At 54.6% G+C, this 22,114-nt stretch overlaps 1 protein-coding gene across 6 annotated transcripts in view; it reads left to right on the top strand.

The window, feature by feature from the left end:
* Positions 1-22,114, top strand: part of LOC134341378 (rap guanine nucleotide exchange factor 3-like) — a 94,013-nt gene that overhangs the window by 14,937 nt on the left and 56,962 nt on the right. For 4 of the 6 annotated variants that reach the window (XM_063039238.1, XM_063039235.1, XM_063039236.1 and 1 more), the window contains exons 4-11: positions 229-353; positions 3,024-3,207; positions 17,183-17,267; positions 17,537-17,597; positions 18,220-18,296; positions 19,367-19,513; positions 20,213-20,325; positions 20,537-20,625. In XM_063039238.1, coding sequence (XP_062895308.1) covers positions 229-353; positions 3,024-3,207; positions 17,183-17,267; positions 17,537-17,597; positions 18,220-18,296; positions 19,367-19,513; positions 20,213-20,325; positions 20,537-20,625 — 881 coding nt within the window. The remainder of the gene's footprint in view (positions 1-228; positions 354-3,023; positions 3,208-17,182; positions 17,268-17,536; positions 17,598-18,219; positions 18,297-19,366; positions 19,514-20,212; positions 20,326-20,536; positions 20,626-22,114) is intronic. The other 2 variants (XM_063039239.1, XM_063039234.1) reach the window with 1 other exon arrangement.

Here is a 22,114-nt window from a genome sequence, read left to right as displayed (position 1 = left end):
GACAGCATCAACACCAATTTCTCTAACTTCCAGTAATTTGTCCTCCTCCAACTTCTCTCTTTTCCCTTTCCCCATTCTGACTCTCATCTCACCCCATATCTTCTTCTCAACTGGCCATCACCTCTCTCTGTTGCTCCTGCTCCCATGGGTCCACTGTCTTCTCCTATCAGATTCCTTCTTCTTCAGAAAGAGGGATATGTAGCGACTGATGTTCCTGTCTCTCACCAGCAGACAGTGTTGTTCGGGACGGGAGATGGTCGACAGTTTACTACAGAACAACCCCCTGGTGCACTGCAGGACCCAGGCAGCTGGTGTGTGGCAACTGCTCATGGAGGAAGGGTTGCTGCAGTCCGGTGAGCTTTACATTATGTCATCATCTCATCATCTTCTTCCACAGCGCAGTGCTCCCTCCTCACCGCCCCTCCCACAGCGTGACGCTCCCTCCTCACCGCCCCTCCCACAGCGTGACATTCCCTCCTCACCGCCCCTCCCACAGCGTGACACTCCCTCTTCACCGCCCCTCCCACAGCGCGACACTCCCTCCTCACTGCTCCTCCCTCAGCGTGACACTCCCTCCACCGCCCCTCCCACAGCGCGACACTCCCTCCTCACCGCCCCTTCCACAGCGCGATACTCCCTCCTCACCGCCCCTCCCACAGCGCGACACTCCCTCCTCACCACCCCTCCCTCAGCGTGACACTCCCTCCTCACCGCCCCTCCCACAGCGCGACACTCCCTCCTCACCGCCCCTCCAATAGCGTGACGCTCCCCCCTTAGTGCCCCTCCTACAGCGTGACACTCCCTCCTCACCACCCCTCCCTCAGCGTGACACTCCCTCCTCACCGCCCCTCCCACAGCGTGACACTCCCTCCTCACCGCCCCCCCTCAGCGTGACGCTCCCTCCTCACCGCCCCTCCCACAGTGTGACACTCCCTCCTCACCACCCCTCCCTCAGCACAACCATGTGACTCCGGTCTCCTCTATCAGTCTCCGTCGCTCCACAGAAAACAACCCAAGTTTGTCCACCCTCCCCTTATAACTCACGCCCTCTAATCCAGGCAGCATCCTGGTGAACCTTTTCTGCACCCTCTCCAAAGCCCACACACCCTTCCTGTAATGGGACGACCAGAACTGTATCTAATTTGGGCCAGATGCGGCCCGAACAGTTTTAAAAAGCTGCAACATAACTTGCTGACTCTTGAACTCAGTGTCTCAACTGATAAAGGCAGACATGTTGCATGTGTGTTCTTAACGGCCCTGTCAGCCTTCATTCTGTAATACTATCAGGGGCCACAGGCTACTTCACTCCAGGGGAAACAGACCCAGTCTCACCCCGTGACCAGTACACTCCATCCCAGGCAAGGTCCTGGTGAATCTCCTCTGCAGCCTCTCTGGCTTTGTCACATTCTCCCTGTGGTGTGGCGACCAGAACTGTGCACAGTGTTCCAGCTGTGCTCTGACCCAAGATCTGTAAAGTGGGAATGTGGCCTCCCTATTCTTATAGTCTGTGTCCCCCATACTTTACTTTCCTTCCCAACGCCCCTCTGTTCCTCACCACCTTGAGTATAGGAGTTAGGACGTCATGTCACCACTGTACAGCATAATGCTGACACCACACTGGACTATTATGTCCTGGTCTGGTCGGCCATCTATCGTAGGGGTCCCCAACCTTTTTTGCACCGTGCACCGGTTTAATATTGACAATATTCTTGCAGACCAGCCGACTGGGGGGGGTGGTTGTACAAGTAGGGTTAAACTCACCTCAACATGTCTTTTACAGTTAGGGTTGCCAACTCTCTCACTCCCAAATAAGGGACAAAAGTAGCAGTCAAATCCCAGGACACTTTACCCCAGGAAAGACTACCATAACCATGAAGCCTTGCGTGGGCACCTGTGTGCGCATGCACGTACGTGCTGATTTTTTCCCCATGAATCTGTTTTGCCTTCATCTTCCCGACTACACTGTATGTACATTATTTCTACTTTATATAGGCTGTGTATTTATCATATCATTCCTGCTTTTACTATATGTTAGTGTTATTTATTTTCGGTTTTATGTGTTATTTGATATGATTTGTTAGGTTATTTTTTGGGTCTGGGAACGCTCATAAATTTTTCCCATATAAATTAATGGTAATTGCTTCTTCGTTTCAACCCATCTCAGCATGAAAGGTTTCATAGGAATGCTCTACCTTAGCGGGGGAAATACGGGACAAAGGCGGTCCCGTATGGGACAAACCAATTTAGCCCAACATATGGGATGTCCCGGCTAATACAGGACAGTTGTCAACCCTATGTTCAAGTTCAACAGTGCGTGACAGAGAATGAGGAAAGGTGCAGCTGACTCATATTGTACATGCTTTGCGGCCCAGTACCAGTCCGCGGCCCGGTGGTTGGGGACCACTGATCTACAGAAAGGATGGGATTAAGCTGGAGAGGGTGTGGAAAAGTTGCCGGGACTGGAGAGCTTGAGTTATAAGGAGAGGCTGGATAGGCTTGGAGGGTGATAGAGGTTTATAAAACTATGAGGGGTGCAGATAAGGTCATAATCTTTCTTCTCACACACCCGCCCCCCCCCTCCCCCCTGGGAAGGGGACTCTGAAACCAAAGGGCACAGGTTTAAAGTGAGAGGGAAGAGATATAGTAGAAACCTGAGGTGCAACCTTTCACACAGAGGGTGGTCCGTATATGGAATGAACTGCCAGACAATGCTTAGAAGCCACTTGGCAAATGGATAGAAAACATTTAGAGGGATGTGGGCCAAATGTAGCCAGTTGGGATTGGCTTAGCTGGGAATCTTGGTCAGCATGAAATGGTAGGACCAAAGGACCCGTCTCTGTGCTGTGTGACGTCAGTAAAATTACCAATTACCGCACCTCATGCAGTGTGATGCTCACTCTTTGCCACCCTTTCCTCCTCACCACCCCTCCAAGAGCACAGTGCTCCACCCTCATGACCGCTCTGTCCCTCAAAGCCTTCCCATTTTGGTTGCTGATCCAAACCTGCACCCTCCCATCCTGCAGTAAAATCGAGGGAGAGATTCCAGGACCGGGACAACCACTTCTACCAGTTCACACAGACCCCAGCGAGGACCCAGGAAGCTGCAGGGGATCGGGAGGAAGATGAAGAGGAGGAACTGAACGAGGCACTTTCCCTCCTCACACTCCACGGGCAAGAGGCTGTCCTCACTGCCGCTCTCCGCACACCGTGAGTGATGACTATGTGATGGGACTGAGTGCAGGGAGCTTCACTGTATCTGACCCCAGGATTGTGTGATGCGTCAGTCTGGAGGGAGGTTCACTCTGTGTCTGACCCCAGGAGTGTGTGATGGGACAGTGTGGAGGGAGATTCATTCTGTGTCTGACCCTGGGAGTGTGTGATGGGATGGTGTGGAGGGAGATTCACTCTGTGTCTGATACTGGGAGTGTGTGATGGGTCAGTGTGGAGGGAGATTCACTCTGTGTCTGACCCTGGGAGTGTGTGATGGGATGGTGTGGAGGGAGATTCACTATGTGTCTTACCCCGGAAGTGTGTGATGGGACGGTGTGGAGGGAGATTCACTCAGTGTGTGACCCTGGGAGCGTGTGGTGGGACAGTGTGGAGGGAGGTTCACTCTGTGTCTGACCCTGGGAGCGTGTGATGGGTCAGTGTGGAGGGAGATTCACTCTGTGTCTGACCCCAGGAGTGTCTGATGAGACAGTGTGGAGGGAGATTCACTCTGTGTCTGACCCTGGGAGTGTGTGATGGGTCAGTGTGGAGGGAGATTCACTCTGTGTCTGACCCCAGGAGTGTGTGATGGGATGGTGTAGAGGGAGCTTTACTCTGTGTCTGGCCCTGGGAGTGTGTGATGGGATGGTGTGGAGGGAGATTCACTATGTGTCTGACCCCGGAAGTGTGTGATGGGACGGTGTGGAGGGAGATTCACTCAGTGTGTGACCCTGGGAGCGTGTGGTGGGACAGTGTGGAGGGAGGTTCACTCTGTGTCTGACCCTGGGAGCGTGTGATGGGTCAGTGTGGAGGGAGATTCACTCTGTGTCTGACCCTGGGAGTGTGTGATGGGACAGTGTGGAGGGAGATTCACTCTGTCTGACCCTGGGAGTGGGTGATGGGACAGTGTGGAGAGAGTTTCACTCCGTGTCTGACCCTGGGAGTGTGTGATGGGACGATGTGGAGGGAGATTCACTCTGTTTCTGACCCCAGGAGTGTGTGATGGGATGGTGTAGAGGGAGCTTTACTCTGTGTCTGACCCTGGGAGTGTGTGATGGGACAGTGTGGAGGGAGATTCACTCTGTGTCTGACCCTGGGAGTGTGTGATGGGACAGTGTGGAGGGAGATTCACTCTATCTGACCCTGGGAGTGGGTGATGGGACAGTGTGGAGGGAGTTTCACTCCGTGTCTGACCCTGGGAGTGTGTGATGGGACAGTGTGGATGGAGATTCACTCTGTGCGTGACCCTGGGAGTGTGTGATGGGATGGTGTGGAGGGAGATTCACTCTGTCTCTGACCCTGGGAGTGGGTGATGGGACAGTGTGGAGGGAGATTCACTCTGTGTCTGACCCCGGGAGTGTGTGATGGGACGGTGTGGAGGGAGATTCACTCTGTGTTTGACCCCGGCAGTGTGTGATGGGACGGTGTGGAGGGAGATTCACTCTGTTTCTGACCCCAGGAGTGTGTGATGGGATGGTGTAGAGGGAGCTTTACTCTGTGTCTGACCCTGGGAGTGTGTGATGGGACAGTGTGGAGGGAGATTCACTCTGTGTCTGACCCCGGCAGTGTGTGATGGGACAGTGTGGAGGGAGATTCACTCTGTGTCTGACACCGGGAGTGTCTGATGGGACGGTGTGGAGGGAGATTCACTCTGTGTCTGACCCCGGGAGTATGTGATGGGATGGTGTGGAGGGAGATTCACTCTGTGTCTGACCCTGGGAGTGTATGATGGGACAGTGTGGAGGGAGATTCACTCTGTGTCTGACCCTGTGAGTGTGTGATGGGACGGTGTGGAGGGAGATTCACTCTGTGTCTGACCCCGGCAGTGTGTGATGGGACAGTGTGGAGGGAGATTCACTCTGTGTCTGACCCTGGAAGTGTGTGATGGGACGGTGTGGAGGGAGATTCATTCTGTTTCTGACCCCGGCAATGTGAGATGGGACAGTGTGGAGGGAGATTCACTCTGTTTCTGACCCTGGCAGTGTGTGATGGGACAGTGTGGAGGAAGATTCACTCTGTGTCTGACCCTGGGAGTGTGTGATGGGACAGTGTGGAGGGAGATTCACTCTGTGTCTGACCCTGGGAGTGTGTGATGGGACAGTGTGGAGGGAGATTCACTCTGTGTCTGACCCTGGGAGTGTGTGATGGGACAGTGTGGAGGGAGATTCACTCTATCTGACCCTGGGAGTGGGTGATGGGACAGTGTGGAGGGAGTTTCACTCCGTGTCTGACCCTGGGAGTGTGTGATGGGACAGTGTGGATGGAGATTCACTCTGTGCGTGACCCTGGGAGTGTGTGATGGGATGGTGTGGAGGGAGATTCACTCTGTCTCTGACCCTGGGAGTGGGTGATGGGACAGTGTGGAGGGAGATTCACTCTGTGTCTGACCCCGGGAGTGTGTGATGGGACGGTGTGGAGGGAGATTCACTCTGTGTCTGACCCCGGCAGTGTGTGATGGGACGGTGTGGAGGGAGATTCACTCTGTGTTTGACCCCGGCAGTGTGTGATGGGACGGTGTGGAGGGAGATTCACTCTGTTTCTGACCCCAGGAGTGTGTGATGGGATGGTGTAGAGGGAGCTTTACTCTGTGTCTGACCCTGGGAGTGTGTGATGGGACAGTGTGGAGGGAGATTCACTCTGTGTCTGACACCGGGAGTGTCTGATGGGACGGTGTGGAGGGAGATTCACTCTGTGTCTGACCCCGGGAGTATGTGATGGGATGGTGTGGAGGGAGATTCACTCTGTGTCTGACCCTGGGAGTGTGTGATGGGACAGTGTGGAGGGAGATTCACTCTGTGTCTGACCCTGTGAGTGTGTGATGGGACGGTGTGGAGGGAGATTCACTCAGTGTGTGACCCTGGGAGCGTGTGATGGGTCAGTGTGGAGGGAGATTCACTCTGTGTCTGACCCCAGGAGTGTCTGATGAGACAGTGTGGAGGGAGATTCACTCTGTGTCTGACCCTGGGAGTGTGTGATGGGACAGTGTGGAGGGAGATTCACTCTGTCTGACCCTGGGAGTGGGTGATGGGACAGTGTGGAGAGAGTTTCACTCCGTGTCTGACCCTGGGAGTGTGTGATGGGACGGTGTGGAGGAAGATTCACTCTGTTTCTGACCCCAGGAGTGTGTGATGGGATGGTGTAGAGGGAGCTTTACTCTGTGTCTGACCCTGGGAGTGTGTGATGGGACAGTGTGGAGGGAGATTCACTCTGTGTCTGACCCTGGGAGTGTGTGATGGGACAGTGTGGAGGGAGATTCACTCTATCTGACCCTGGGAGTGGGTGATGGGACAGTGTGGAGGGAGTTTCACTCCGTGTCTGACCCTGGGAGTGTGTGATGGGACAGTGTGGATGGAGATTCACTCTGTGCGTGACCCTGGGAGTGTGTGATGGGATGGTGTGGAGGGAGATTCACTCTGTCTCTGACCCTGGGAGTGGGTGATGGGACAGTGTGGAGGGAGATTCACTCTGTGTCTGACCCCGGGAGTGTGTGATGGGACGGTGTGGAGGGAGATTCACTCTGTGTCTGACCCCGGCAGTGTGTGATGGGACGGTGTGGAGGGAGATTCACTCTGTGTTTGACCCCGGCAGTGTGTGATGGGACGGTGTGGAGGGAGATTCACTCTGTTTCTGACCCCAGGAGTGTGTGATGGGATGGTGTAGAGGGAGCTTTACTCTGTGTCTGACCCTGGGAGTGTGTGATGGGACAGTGTGGAGGGAGATTCACTCTGTGTCTGACCCCGGCAGTGTGTGATGGGACAGTGTGGAGGGAGATTCACTCTGTGTCTGACACCGGGAGTGTCTGATGGGACGGTGTGGAGGGAGATTCACTCTGTGTCTGACCCCGGGAGTATGTGATGGGATGGTGTGGAGGGAGATTCACTCTGTGTCTGACCCTGGGAGTGTATGATGGGACAGTGTGGAGGGAGATTCACTCTGTGTCTGACCCTGTGAGTGTGTGATGGGACGGTGTGAAGGGAGATTCACTCTGTGTCTGACCCCGGCAGTGTGTGATGGGACAGTGTGGAGGGAGATTCACTCTGTGTCTGACCCTGGAAGTGTGTGATGGGACGGTGTGGAGGGAGATTCATTCTGTTTCTGACCCCGGCAATGTGAGATGGGACAGTGTGGAGGGAGATTCACTCTGTTTCTGACCCTGGCAGTGTGTGATGGGACAGTGTGGAGGAAGATTCACTCTGTGTCTGACCCTGGGAGTGTGTGATGGGACAGTGTGGAGGGAGATTCACTCTGTGTCTGACCCTGGGAGTGTGTGATGGGACAGTGTGGAGGGAGATTCACTCTGTGTCTGACCCTGGGAGTGTGTGATGGGACAGTGTGGAGGGAGATTCACTCTATCTGACCCTGGGAGTGGGTGATGGGACAGTGTGGAGGGAGTTTCACTCCGTGTCTGACCCTGGGAGTGTGTGATGGGACAGTGTGGATGGAGATTCACTCTGTGCGTGACCCTGGGAGTGTGTGATGGGATGGTGTGGAGGGAGATTCACTCTGTCTCTGACCCTGGGAGTGGGTGATGGGACAGTGTGGAGGGAGATTCACTCTGTGTCTGACCCCGGGAGTGTGTGATGGGACGGTGGGGAGGGAGATTCACTCTGTGTCTGACCCCGGCAGTGTGTGATGGGACGGTGTGGAGGGAGATTCACTCTGTGTTTGACCCCGGCAGTGTGTCATGGGACGGTGTGGAGGGAGATTCACTCTGTTTCTGACCCCAGGAGTGTGTGATGGGATGGTGTAGAGGGAGCTTTACTCTGTGTCTGACCCTGGGAGTGTGTGATGGGACAGTGTGGAGGGAGATTCACTCTGTGTCTGACACCGGGAGTGTCTGATGGGACGGTGTGGAGGGAGATTCACTCTGTGTCTGACCCCGGGAGTATGTGATGGGATCTTGTGGAGGGAGATTCACTCTGTGTCTGACCCTGGGAGTGTGTGATGGGACAGTGTGGAGGGAGATTCACTCTGTGTCTGACCCTGTGAGTGTGTGATGGGACGGTGTGGAGGGAGATTCACTCTGTGTCTGACCCCGGCAGTGTGTGATGGGACAGTGTGGAGGGAGATTCACTCTGTGTCTGACCCTGGAAGTGTGTGATGGGACGGTGTGGAGGGAGATTCACTCTGTTTCTGACCCCGGCAATGTGTGATGGGACAGTGTGGAAGGAGATTCACTCTGTTTCTGACCCTGGCAGTGTGTGATGGGACAGTGTGGAGGAAGATTCACTCTGTGTCTGACCCTGGGAGTGTGTGATGGGACAGTGTGGAGGGAGATTCACTCTGTGTCTGACCCTGGGAGTGTGTGATGGGACAGTGTGGAGGGAGATTCACTCTGTGTCTGACCCTGGGAGTGTGTGATGGGATGGTGTGGAGGGAGATTCGCTCTGTGTCTGACCCTGGGAGTGTGTGATGGGACAGTGTGGAGGGAGATTCACTCTGTGTCTGACCCCGTGAGTGTGTGATGGGACAGTGTGGAGGGTGATTCACTCTGTGTCTGACCCTGGGAGTCTGTGATGGGACGGTGTGGAGGGAGATTCACTCTGTTTCTGACCCCGGCAGTGTGTGATGGGACAGTGTGGAGGGAGATTCACTCTGTGTCTGACACCGGGAGTGTCTGATGGGACGGTGTGGAGGGAGATTCACTCTGTGTCTGACCTTGGCAGTGTGTGATGGGACGGTGTGGAGGGAGATTCACTCTGTTTCTGACCCCGGCAGTGTGTGATGGGACGGTGTGGAGGGAGATTCATTCTGTTTCTGACCCCGGCAGTGTGTGATGGGACGGTGTGGAGGGAGATTCACTCTGTGTCTGACCCTGGGAGTGTGTGATGGGACAGTGTGGAGGGTGATTCACTCTGTGTCTGACCCTGGGAGTCTGTGATGGGACGGTGTGGAGGGAGATTCACTCTGTTTCTGACCCCGGCAGTGTGTGATGGGACAGTGTGGAGGGAGATTCACTCTGTGTCTGACCTTGGCAGTGTGTGATGGGACGGTGTGGAGGGAGATTCACTCTGTTTCTGACCCCGGCAGTGTGTGATGGGACGGTGTGGAGGGAGATTCATTCTGTTTCTGACCCCGGCAGTGTGTGATGGGACGGTGTGGAGGGAGATTCACTCTGTGTCTGACCCTGGGAGTGTGTGATGGGACAGTGTGGAGGGAGATTCACTCTGTGTCTGACCCTGGGAGTGTGTGATGGGATGGTGTGGAGGGAGATTCGCTCTGTGTCTGACCCTGGGAGTGTGTGATGGGACAGTGTGGAGGGAGATTCACTCTGTTTCTGACCCCGGCAGTGTGTGATGGGACAGTGTGGAGGGAGATTCACTCTGTGTCTGACCCCGGGAGTGTGTGATGGGACAGTGTGGAGGGTGATTCACTCTGTGTCTGACCCTGGGAGTGTGTGATGGGACGGTGTGGAGGGAGATTCACTCTGTGTCTGACCCCGGCAGTGTGTGATGGGACGGTGTGGAGGGAAATTCACTCTGTTTCTGACCCCGGCAGTGTGTGATGGGAAGGTGTGGAGGGAGATTCACTCTGTTTCTGACCCCGGCAGTGTGTGATGGGACGGTGTGGAGGGAGATTCACTCTGTGTCTGACCCCGGCAGTGTGTGATGGGACAGTGTGGAGGGAGATTCACTCTGTGTCTGACACCGGGAGTGTCTGATGGGACGGTGTGGAGGGAGATTCACTCTGTGTCTGACCCTGGCAGTGTGTGATGGGACGGTGTGGAGGGAGATTCACTCTGTTTCTGACCCCGGCAGTGTGTGATGGGACGGTGTGGAGGGAGATTCACTCTGTTTCTGACCCCGGCAGTGTGTGATGGGACGGTGTGGAGGGAGATTCACTCTGTGTCTGACCCCGGCAGTGTGTGATGAGACAGTGTGGAGGGAGATTCACTCTGTTTCTGACCCCGGCAGTGTGTGATGGGACAGTGTGGAGGGAGATTCACTCTGTGCGTGACCCTGGGAGTGTGTGATGGGACAGTGTGGAGGGAGATTCACTCTGTGTCTGACCCCGGGAGTGTGTGATGGGACAGTGTGGAAGGAGATTCACTCTGTGTCTGACACCGGGAGTGTGTGATGGGATGGTGTAGAGGGAGCTTCACTCTGTGTCTGACCCTGGGAGTGTGTGATGGGACAGTGTGGAGGGAGATTCACTCTGTGTTTGACACCGGGAGTGTCTGATGGGACGGTGTGGAGGGAGATTCACTCTGTGTCTGACCCCGGCAGTGTGTGATGGGACGGTGTGGAGGGAAATTCACTCTGTTTCTGACCCCGGCAGTGTGTGATGGGACGGTGTGGAGGGAGATTCACTCTGTGTCTGACCCCGGCAGTGTGTGATGGGACGGTGTGGAGGGAGATTCACTCTGTGTCTGACCCCGGCAGTGTGTGATGGGACGGTGTGGAGGGAGATTCACTCTTTGTCTGACCCCGGCAGTGTGTGATGAGACAGTGTGGAGGGAGATTCACTCTGTTTCTGACCCCGGCAGTGTGTGATGGGACAGTGTGGAGGGAGATTCATTCTGTGTCTGACCCTGGGAGTGTGTGATGGGACGGTGTGGAGGGAGATTCACTCTGTCTGACCCCGGGAGTGTGTGATGGGACGGTGTGGAGGGAGATTCACTCTGTTTCTGACCCCGGCAGTGTGTGATGGGACAGTGTGGAGGGAGATTCACTCTGTGTCTGACCCCGGGAGTGTGTGATGGGACAGTGTGGAGGGTGATTCACTCTGTGTCTGACCCTGGGAGTGTGTGATGGGACGGTGTGGAGGGAGATTCACTCTGTTTCTGACCCCGGCAGTGTGTGATGGGACAGTGTGGAGGGAGATTCACTCTGTGTCTGACCCTGGAAGTGTGTGATGGGACGGTGTGGAGGGAGATTCATTCTGTTTCTGACCCCGGCAATGTGAGATGGGACAGTGTGGAGGGAGATTCACTCTGTTTCTGACCCTGGCAGTGTGTGATGGGACAGTGTGGAGGAAGATTCACTCTGTGTCTGACCCTGGGAGTGTGTGATGGGACAGTGTGGAGGGAGATTCACTCTGTGTCTGACCCTGGGAGTGTGTGATGGGACAGTGTGGAGGGAGATTCACTCTGTGTCTGACCCTGGGAGTGTGTGATGGGACAGTGTGGAGGGAGATTCACTCTATCTGACCCTGGGAGTGGGTGATGGGACAGTGTGGAGGGAGTTTCACTCCGTGTCTGACCCTGGGAGTGTGTGATGGGACAGTGTGGATGGAGATTCACTCTGTGCGTGACCCTGGGAGTGTGTGATGGGATGGTGTGGAGGGAGATTCACTCTGTCTCTGACCCTGGGAGTGGGTGATGGGACAGTGTGGAGGGAGATTCACTCTGTGTCTGACCCCGGGAGTGTGTGATGGGACGGTGGGGAGGGAGATTCACTCTGTGTCTGACCCCGGCAGTGTGTGATGGGACGGTGTGGAGGGAGATTCACTCTGTGTTTGACCCCGGCAGTGTGTCATGGGACGGTGTGGAGGGAGATTCACTCTGTTTCTGACCCCAGGAGTGTGTGATGGGATGGTGTAGAGGGAGCTTTACTCTGTGTCTGACCCTGGGAGTGTGTGATGGGACAGTGTGGAGGGAGATTCACTCTGTGTCTGACACCGGGAGTGTCTGATGGGACGGTGTGGAGGGAGATTCACTCTGTGTCTGACCCCGGGAGTATGTGATGGGATCTTGTGGAGGGAGATTCACTCTGTGTCTGACCCTGGGAGTGTGTGATGGGACAGTGTGGAGGGAGATTCACTCTGTGTCTGACCCTGTGAGTGTGTGATGGGACGGTGTGGAGGGAGATTCACTCTGTGTCTGACCCCGGCAGTGTGTGATGGGACAGTGTGGAGGGAGATTCACTCTGTGTCTGACCCTGGAAGTGTGTGATGGGACGGTGTGGAGGGAGATTCACTCTGTTTCTGACCCCGGCAATGTGTGATGGGACAGTGTGGAAGGAGATTCACTCTGTTTCTGACCCTGGCAGTGTGTGATGGGACAGTGTGGAGGAAGATTCACTCTGTGTCTGACCCTGGGAGTGTGTGATGGGACAGTGTGGAGGGAGATTCACTCTGTGTCTGACCCTGGGAGTGTGTGATGGGACAGTGTGGAGGGAGATTCACTCTGTGTCTGACCCTGGGAGTGTGTGATGGGATGGTGTGGAGGGAGATTCGCTCTGTGTCTGACCCTGGGAGTGTGTGATGGGACAGTGTGGAGGGAGATTCACTCTGTGTCTGACCCCGTGAGTGTGTGATGGGACAGTGTGGAGGGTGATTCACTCTGTGTCTGACCCTGGGAGTCTGTGATGGGACGGTGTGGAGGGAGATTCACTCTGTTTCTGACCCCGGCAGTGTGTGATGGGACAGTGTGGAGGGAGATTCACTCTGTGTCTGACACCGGGAGTGTCTGATGGGACGGTGTGGAGGGAGATTCACTCTGTGTCTGACCTTGGCAGTGTGTGATGGGACGGTGTGGAGGGAGATTCACTCTGTTTCTGACCCCGGCAGTGTGTGATGGGACGGTGTGGAGGGAGATTCATTCTGTTTCTGACCCCGGCAGTGTGTGATGGGACGGTGTGGAGGGAGATTCACTCTGTGTCTGACCCTGGGAGTGTGTGATGGGACAGTGTGGAGGGTGATTCACTCTGTGTCTGACCCTGGGAGTCTGTGATGGGACGGTGTGGAGGGAGATTCACTCTGTTTCTGACCCCGGCAGTGTGTGATGGGACAGTGTGGAGGGAGATTCACTCTGTGTCTGACCTTGGCAGTGTGTGATGGGACGGTGTGGAGGGAGATTCACTCTGTTTCTGACCCCGGCAGTGTGTGATGGGACGGTGTGGAGGGAGATTCATTCTGTTTCTGACCCCGGCAGTGTGTGATGGGACGGTGTGGAGGGAGATTCACTCTGTGTCTGACCCTGGGAGTGTGTGATGGGACAGTGTGGAGGGAGATTCACTCTGTGTCTGACCCTGGGAGTGTGTGATGGGATGGTGTGGAGGGAGATTCGCTCTGTGTCTGACCCTGGGAGTGTGTGATGGGACAGTGTGGAGGGAGATTCACTCTGTTTCTGACCCCGGCAGTGTGTGATGGGACAGTGTGGAGGGAGATTCACTCTGTGTCTGACCCCGGGAGTGTGTGATGGGACAGTGTGGAGGGTGATTCACTCTGTGTCTGACCCTGGGAGTGTGTGATGGGACGGTGTGGAGGGAGATTCACTCTGTGTCTGACCCCGGCAGTGTGTGATGGGACGGTGTGGAGGGAAATTCACTCTGTTTCTGACCCCGGCAGTGTGTGATGGGAAGGTGTGGAGGGAGATTCACTCTGTTTCTGACCCCGGCAGTGTGTGATGGGACGGTGTGGAGGGAGATTCACTCTGTGTCTGACCCCGGCAGTGTGTGATGGGACAGTGTGGAGGGAGATTCACTCTGTGTCTGACACCGGGAGTGTCTGATGGGACGGTGTGGAGGGAGATTCACTCTGTGTCTGACCCTGGCAGTGTGTGATGGGACGGTGTGGAGGGAGATTCACTCTGTTTCTGACCCCGGCAGTGTGTGATGGGACGGTGTGGAGGGAGATTCACTCTGTTTCTGACCCCGGCAGTGTGTGATGGGACGGTGTGGAGGGAGATTCACTCTGTGTCTGACCCCGGCAGTGTGTGATGAGACAGTGTGGAGGGAGATTCACTCTGTTTCTGACCCCGGCAGTGTGTGATGGGACAGTGTGGAGGGAGATTCACTCTGTGCGTGACCCTGGGAGTGTGTGATGGGACAGTGTGGAGGGAGATTCACTCTGTGTCTGACCCCGGGAGTGTGTGATGGGACAGTGTGGAAGGAGATTCACTCTGTGTCTGACACCGGGAGTGTGTGATGGGATGGTGTAGAGGGAGCTTCACTCTGTGTCTGACCCTGGGAGTGTGTGATGGGACAGTGTGGAGGGAGATTCACTCTGTGTTTGACACCGGGAGTGTCTGATGGGACGGTGTGGAGGGAGATTCACTCTGTGTCTGACCCCGGCAGTGTGTGATGGGACGGTGTGGAGGGAAATTCACTCTGTTTCTGACCCCGGCAGTGTGTGATGGGACGGTGTGGAGGGAGATTCACTCTGTGTCTGACCCCGGCAGTGTGTGATGGGACGGTGTGGAGGGAGATTCACTCTGTGTCTGACCCCGGCAGTGTGTGATGGGACGGTGTGGAGGGAGATTCACTCTTTGTCTGACCCCGGCAGTGTGTGATGAGACAGTGTGGAGGGAGATTCACTCTGTTTCTGACCCCGGCAGTGTGTGATGGGACAGTGTGGAGGGAGATTCATTCTGTGTCTGACCCTGGGAGTGTGTGATGGGACGGTGTGGAGGGAGATTCACTCTGTCTGACCCCGGGAGTGTGTGATGGGACGGTGTGGAGGGAGATTCACTCTGTTTCTGACCCCGGCAGTGTGTGATGGGACAGTGTGGAGGGAGATTCACTCTGTGTCTGACCCCGGGAGTGTGTGATGGGACAGTGTGGAGGGTGATTCACTCTGTGTCTGACCCTGGGAGTGTGTGATGGGACGGTGTGGAGGGAGATTCACTCTGTTTCTGACCCCGGCAGTGTGTGATGGGACAGTGTGGAGGGAGATTCACTCTGTGTCTGACCCCGGCAGTGTGTGATGGGACAGTGTGGAGGGAGATTCACTCTGTGTCTGACACCGGGAGTGTCTGATGGTACGGTGTGGAGGGAGATTCACTCTGTGTCTGACCCCGGCAGTGTGTGATGGGACGGTGTGGAGGGAGATTCACTCTGTTTCTGACCCCGGCAGTGTGTGATGGGACGGTGTGGAGGGAGATTCACTCTGTGTCTGACGCTGGCAGTGTGTGATGAGACAGTGTGGAGGGAGATTCACTCTGTGTCTGACCCCGGGTGTGTGTGATGGGACAGTGTGGAGGGTGATTCACTCTGTGTCTGATCCTAGGAGTGTGTGATGGGACGGTGTGGAGGGAGATTCACTCTGTTTCTGACCCCGGCAGTGTGTGATGGGACGGTGTGGAGGGAGATTCACTCTGTTTCTGACCCCGGCAGTGTGTGATGGGACGGTGTGGAGGGAGATTCACTCTTTGTCTGACCCCGGCAGTGTGTGATGAGACAGTGTGGAGGGAGATTCACTCTGTTTCTGACCCCGGCAGTGTGTGATGGGACAGTGTGGAGGGAGATTCACTCTGTGTCTGACCCTGGGAGTGTGTGATGGGACGGTGTGGAGGGAGATTCACTCTGTCTGACCCCGGGAGTGTGTGATGGGACGGTGTGGAGGGAGATTCACTCTGTTTCTGACCCCGGCAGTGTGTGATGGGACAGTGTGGAGGGAGATTCACTCTGTGTCTGACCCCGGGAGTGTGTGATGGGACAGTGTGGAGGGTGATTCACTCTGTGTCTGACCCTGGGAGTGTGTGATGGGACGGTGTGGAGGGAGATTCACTCTGTTTCTGACCCCGGCAGTGTGTGATGGGACAGTGTGGAGGGAGATTCACTCTGTGTCTGACCCCGGCAGTGTGTGATGGGACAGTGTGGAGGGAGATTCACTCTGTGTCTGACACCGGGAGTGTCTGATGGGGCGGTGTGGAGGGAGATTCACTCTGTGTCTGACCCCGGCAGTGTGTGATGGGACGGTGTGGAGGGAGATTCACTCTGTTTCTGACCCCGGAAGTGTGTGATGGGACGGTGTGGAGGGAGATTCACTCTGTTTCTGACCCCGGCAGTGTGTGATGGGACGGTGTGGAGGGAGATTCACTCTGTGTCTGACGCTGGCAGTGTGTGATGAGACAGTGTGGAGGGAGATTCACTCTGTGTCTGACCCCGGGAGTGTGTGATGGGACAGTGTGGAGGGTGATTCACTCTGTGTCTGACCCTGGGAGTGTGTGATGGGACGGTGTGGAGGGAGATTCACTCTGTTTCTGACCCCGGCAGTGTGTGATGGGACAGTGTGGAGGGAGATTCACTCTGTGTCTGACACCGGGAGTGTCTGATGGGACGGTGTGGAGGGAGATTCACTCTGTGTCTGACCCCGGCAGTGTGTGATGGGACGGTGTGGAGGGAGATTCACTCTGTTTCTGACCCCGGAAGTGTGTGATGGGACGGTGTGGAGGGAGATTCACTCTGTTTCTGACCCCGGCAGTGTGTGATGGGACGGTGTGGAGGGAGATTCACTCTGTTTCTGACCCCGGCAGTGTGTGATGGGACAGTGTGGAGGGAGATTCACTCTGTCTGACCCCGGGAGTGTGTGATGGGACGGTGTGGAGGGAGATTCACTCTGTGTCTGACCCCGGCAGTGTGTGATGGGACAGTGTGGAGGGAGATTCACTCTGTTTCTGACCCCGGCAGTGTGTGATGGGACAGTGTGGAGGGAGATTCACTCTGTGTCTGACCCCGGGAGTGTGTGATGGGACAGTGTGGAGGGTGATTCACTCTGTGTCTGATCCTAGGAGTGTGTGATGGGACGGTGTGGAGGGAGATTCACTCTGTTTCTGACCCCGGCAGTGTGTGATGGGACAGTGTGGAGGGAGATTCACTCTGTGTCTGACCCTGGGAGTGTGTGATGGGACAGTGTGGAGGGAGATTCACTCGGTGTCTGACCCCGGCAGTGTGTGATGGGACAGTGTGGAGGGAGATTTACTCTGTGTCTGACCACGGCAATGTGTGATGGGACAGTGTGGAGGGAGATTCACTCTGTGTCTGACCCTGGGAGTGTGTGATGGGACAGTGTGGAGGGAGATTCACTCTGTGTCTGACCCTGTGAGTGTGTGATGGGACGGTGTGGAGGGAGATTCACTCTGTGTCTGACCCCGGCAGTGTGTGATGGGACAGTGTGGAGGGAAATTCACTCTGTGTCTGACCCCGGCAGTGTGTGATGGGACGGTGTGGAGGGAGATTCACTCTGTGTCTCCCTCTCTCCCCTTCCTTCTCTTCTCTTCCCTTCCCTGACTTTCCCCTTGATTCTGACACAGACCCTCGCAGAGGACAGCGGAAGATGTGGAAATGATTTTTGAGGAGCTGACTCATGTCAAGGCCGTCCTCCATCTTTCCCATACGGTGGGTTTTGTGTCATCAGGGGCTTACCCTGAGGGAGGGGTGGTGAGGAAAAGAGGGGAGCTGAGTAGAGATGTGGTGAGGGAGGATGTGGGAGGGAGAGGGAGGGAGGGAGGGGGAGAAAGGGAAGTAGGGGGTGATGCAGAAGGATGGGCATTGAGGACGGAAAGACATGGGAGTGACAGCAATGAGGAGAGAGTGAGGAGCGGTAGTGATGGTCAGGGAAGAAGGTCGGGTGAGGAAGGTTCTAAACTTGGTCTCTCTGGCTTTAGGTGAGGCGACAGCTGGCGGCCGTGGTTCACTTTGAGAGCTATCAGACCTCCGGCACTGTGTGTGAGTTTTCATGTCTGCGCCGGCCCTTCAGTATCACTGACCTACCTTCATCCCCAAACTCCCCTCCCCACCTACCGCCGTTTCTGCCCCTCTTTCTCCTCCCTCTATCCTTTAACAACCTCTCTCCCTCCCTCTCTGCAACCTATCTCATTATCTCCTTTCCTTTTCGGTGTTTCCTTCTGTCTCTCCCTCCACTTCTCTCTTGCCTTTTTTCTCTCTCCCTCCCTTTACTGTTGCCCCTCTCCAATATTTCTCCTTCACTCTCTCTTTCACATCTCCCTCTCCTTTCCCTGCTTTCTTTCTCCTCCTCTCTCTTCCTCTGTCTCACTCTCTCCAATCCTCCCTTCCCTCTGTCTCTCCTCCTTCTGTCTGCTTCCTTTCTCCTCTCTCCCTCCTCCCCCTCCCTTCCTCCTTCTCTCTTCCTCTCTCTCCCCTCCCCTCTCTTCCTCTTTCTTTCCCCTTCCCTTCCTCCCTCCCTCTCTCCCTGCCTTCTCTCTCCCTCCCTTCCTCTCTCCTCTCCCTCCCTCTCTCCCCTCCTTCCCTCTGCTAACCTCCCTGCTCCCTCACCACATCCCAGGACCCAGCTCCAGAATAAATTAACCCTTTGCTTCCTGTCTCTTAGTGTTCAGCCAGGGGGAGATCGGGACTTCATGGTACATCATCTGGAGGGGATCTGTCAATGTGTACACCCACCACAAGGTAGGCCTTCTCAGGCCCTCCCCCCCAACCAATTGCTCAGGTCCAGTGACCAAAATCCTCTTCTCTATCTCCCCCACTCTCATTTCCTACCCCAAGCATCCACCTGTCCCTTCCTCAAATGTATGGAGTACCACAGTCTTCTGGGGAGAATTCCCCAAATGAGGAATTACCTCCTCATCTCCGTTTGAAAATTGGTAAATTGTTTTATTATTGAGGTGCAGTGAAAAACTTTGGTAAGCTTTCTTGGCCATTGCACCTGTGTGTTTGGACTGGGACAGGCTATTGGTAATATAATTACTGTCACTGTTACATCTTACTGGACATTAAGAACTTAAAGTACTGCAGTTCTACCCCATCAGCGAGTCACTCGTTGGCAGAAAAACTGAAGGAGCTGTACATGGCCGATTGTGTTGCTGCCTGTGACAGAGAGGTGTCGGACAAGTCTGTGTGCAGGTCCGAATGCTGCAAGTCCGATTGACTGGTTTATTGGCAGATAGCAGGGGAGCTGTGTGCCCTCAGGTGTAGCAAGAACTAGGCCTCAAGCCATGGTGTTGCCTGTTGACAGCTGCCCAGGAGAGAGGAGTGTGGCATGGTGTCCAAGCTGGAGTCGGTGCTGCCACCCAGTGTTCACTCGGCAGAAGACAAGCTGTATTGTGTTCAGCTCCTGCAACATTAGTGAACTGGAATTGAACTTTTTTTTTGGTGTGACTGTGTTTATTTATATCTTATATGTGCTTGCTACCTGATATGTGCTATATGTGTCTTGTGCTGAGTGTGACTGTTGGTACCATGTTTTGCACCTGTATAAAATTAATGTATGGATGTATGGTTGAATGACAATAAAACTTGAACTTACACACACACACACACACACACACACACACACACACACACACACACACACACACACACACACACACACACACACACACACACACACACACACACCAGGGTTGAAGGGTCTGATTCCATGCCCTGTGACTCTGTGACTCTTAGGTATCACAGGCTGGCCCAGCTTTCATGGTGCTAATAGTTGTCCTCTCCCACCCCACCCTCCCCCCACCACCCAGGGTCTGGTGAGTTCCTTGGAGGAAGGTGATGGATTTGGAGAGCTGGCCCTTGTCAACAAAGCCCCGCGATCAGCCACCATTGTCCTCAGGGAAGACGGCTGCCAGTTGCTCCGGGTCGACAAGGAGGACTTCAACCGGATCCTGAGGGTAGGCAGGGTCACCAGTGTCTTCCACCCCTTTCTCCGGCCTACCCTCCATATCCTCCATTCAAACCCTCCATCCCACCATCAGTCTCTTCAGTCCCTACCTCCATCTCTCCATCCCTCCCTTCCCTTACCACCCACCACTCCCTCCCGTGCCTCCATCCCCTTCTCCACTCCAACTTCCATCCATCCCACCCCTCCCACCACCTTATCCCTCTATTTTTCCCTCCTGCAATCTCCCCCTCCCTCCCTCCATCTCCTCCATCCATTCCTCCCTCCATCCTCCCTCCCTCCCTCCATCTCCACCCTCCCTGCATCCCTCTATCCCCTCCCTGCCTTCTGCCATCTCCTCCCTCCCTTCAGGGAGGAAGGAGGGGTGGATTTGGGGAGGAAAGGAGGGGAAGGGATAGGGAGGGAGGGAAGAGGATGGGGAGGAACAGATGGGTGCAGATGGAGGGGGATTGAAAGGGAAGGATGGGTGGGGATGGAGGGGGCTGGGAAGGAAGGGGGTGGGGATGGTGGGTCAGGGAGGGAAGGATGGAGGGGATGGGAATAGAAGGAGGGGTGGGGATGGAGGGGAATGGGGAGGAAAAGCTGGGTGTGGATGGAGGGGGATGGGGAGGGAAGGGGGCATGGGGATAGGGGATGGATGGTTTTAGGTTTAAGCCATACTGATCCACGTTTCGTTCCCCCAAACCCACAGGATGTGGAGACAAACACGGTCCATCTGAAGGAGCACGGCCGTGATGTTCTGGTGCTGGAGAAAGTGTCCCGAGATCCCAGTGCCCGGAGCTCTCCGGCCTCCCAAACTCACACGTAATGTTGCTGTCTGTCCCAAGCTCTCACTCTTGCATGTGTGTGCGCACACACACTCTCACACACACACACACACACACACACACTGATTTAACTCTGCCCCACCCCTCCCACCTCCTGCCCCTTCCCCTCCTCTGCTTCTCTTCCTCTTCCTGCCCACCACTCTTCCCTTAGTGCCCAATCCAGTAGTAATCTCTCTTCTGCCCCTCAGGTACACAGTGATGTACGGGACAGCTGAACGGATCCTGGAATATCTCCTGGACAACATGGTTCTGGATTCCGGATCCTCCGACCTCTCAGGTAGGGATGAGGGAAGCTCCCTCCACGGCACAAGGAACACAGAACTGTACAACACAGAAACAGGCCCTTCTGCCCACAATGTTGTGCCATACTAACAATTTACATGCCTAACTAAACCAATCTCTTCTGCCTGCACACTGTCAATATCTCTCGACTCTCTGCATATCATCTGGATTTTCCAGGAGATTGGGTAGTGGGCACCAAAAGTTCTCTGATGAAGAGACAACACCTAAAAGTGCAAAGTTAATTTATTATCAAAATATGTATATGTTACCAGATATTAGTTTGAGTTTCATTTTCTTGCAGGTATTTGCAGGATAAAAGGAATACAGTAGAGTTTTACGAAAAACGATACATAAACAGGTTTTCAAAGACCATACAGTAGAGGTCCTGCGTACAAAGACCACTACAGTACAGGTCCTGCGGCCCATAATGATATGCCGCTAATTTAACCTGCTCCGAGATCAATCTAACTCTTGTCTCCCACATAGCCCTCCATTTTTCTATCATGCTTGTGCCTAAGCATCTCTTAAATGTCCCAAACAAGAGAAAATGTGCATTTGATGGAAATCCAAGCAAGACACACACAAAATGCTGGAGGAACTCAGCAGGCCAGGCAGCATCAATGGAAAAGGGTACAGTCAACCTTTCAGGCCAAGACCCTTCGACAGGACTCTTGAATATATCTGTTTGTACCACCACTCATGGACAGGGCGTTCCACACACCCACCACTCTCTGGAAAAATAAATACATGCCCTGCACATCTCCTTTGAACTTTCCCCCTCTCATCTTAAATGCATGCACTCTGGTATTAGACATTTCCACCCTGGAGAATAAGATACCAGATGTCTATCTATGCCTCTCATAATTTTATAAGTTTCTGTCAGGTCTACCCCCTGCCTCCACAGCTCTGGAAAAAACAACCCAAATTTGTCCAACCTCTCTATATACAGTAGCTCATGCCTTCTAAACCAGGCAGCATCCTGGTGAGTCTCTTCTGCACCCTCTCCAAAGCCTCAACACCCTTCCTGTAATGGGGCGACCAGAACTGAATGCAGTACTCCAAATGCTGTCAGGCTCCCAGTCTCCACCCAGCTACCAGGTGTCACCTGCCACTCATTTCCAACTCATCACCTGCAGCCTATTTAAACCCAGCTCTCATCCACTGTCCTTGTTCCATCATATAAAAAAAAAACAGCCAGCCTCAACCAGTGGCTCCTATCCTTCAGTTACCTTGTTGAGTTAAGTAAGTTAAGTACTTGTTCCCTCTTGTTTTGTGATCCCTTTGAAGCTTGTTATTTTGCAGTTTATTATTGAAGTGACCCCTCACTGCTAAATCATCTCCACTATTCTGCGTTTGGGACAAACCTCCCCTACATTTCCTGACAGATGCAGCCTGACCAGAGTTTTCTAAAGCTGCAACATAATTTCCTGACTATTGAACTCAGTGTCTCAGCTAATAAAATGAAGCATGCGATATGCTTTCTT

This window comes from Mobula hypostoma (assembly GCF_963921235.1).
Source record: "Mobula hypostoma chromosome X1 unlocalized genomic scaffold, sMobHyp1.1 SUPER_X1_unloc_1, whole genome shotgun sequence".
Taxonomy (NCBI): Eukaryota; Metazoa; Chordata; class Chondrichthyes; order Myliobatiformes; family Myliobatidae; genus Mobula; species Mobula hypostoma.
The sequence above is the reverse complement of the archived record's forward strand: the minus strand, read 5'-3'. Positions and strand labels throughout refer to the sequence as shown.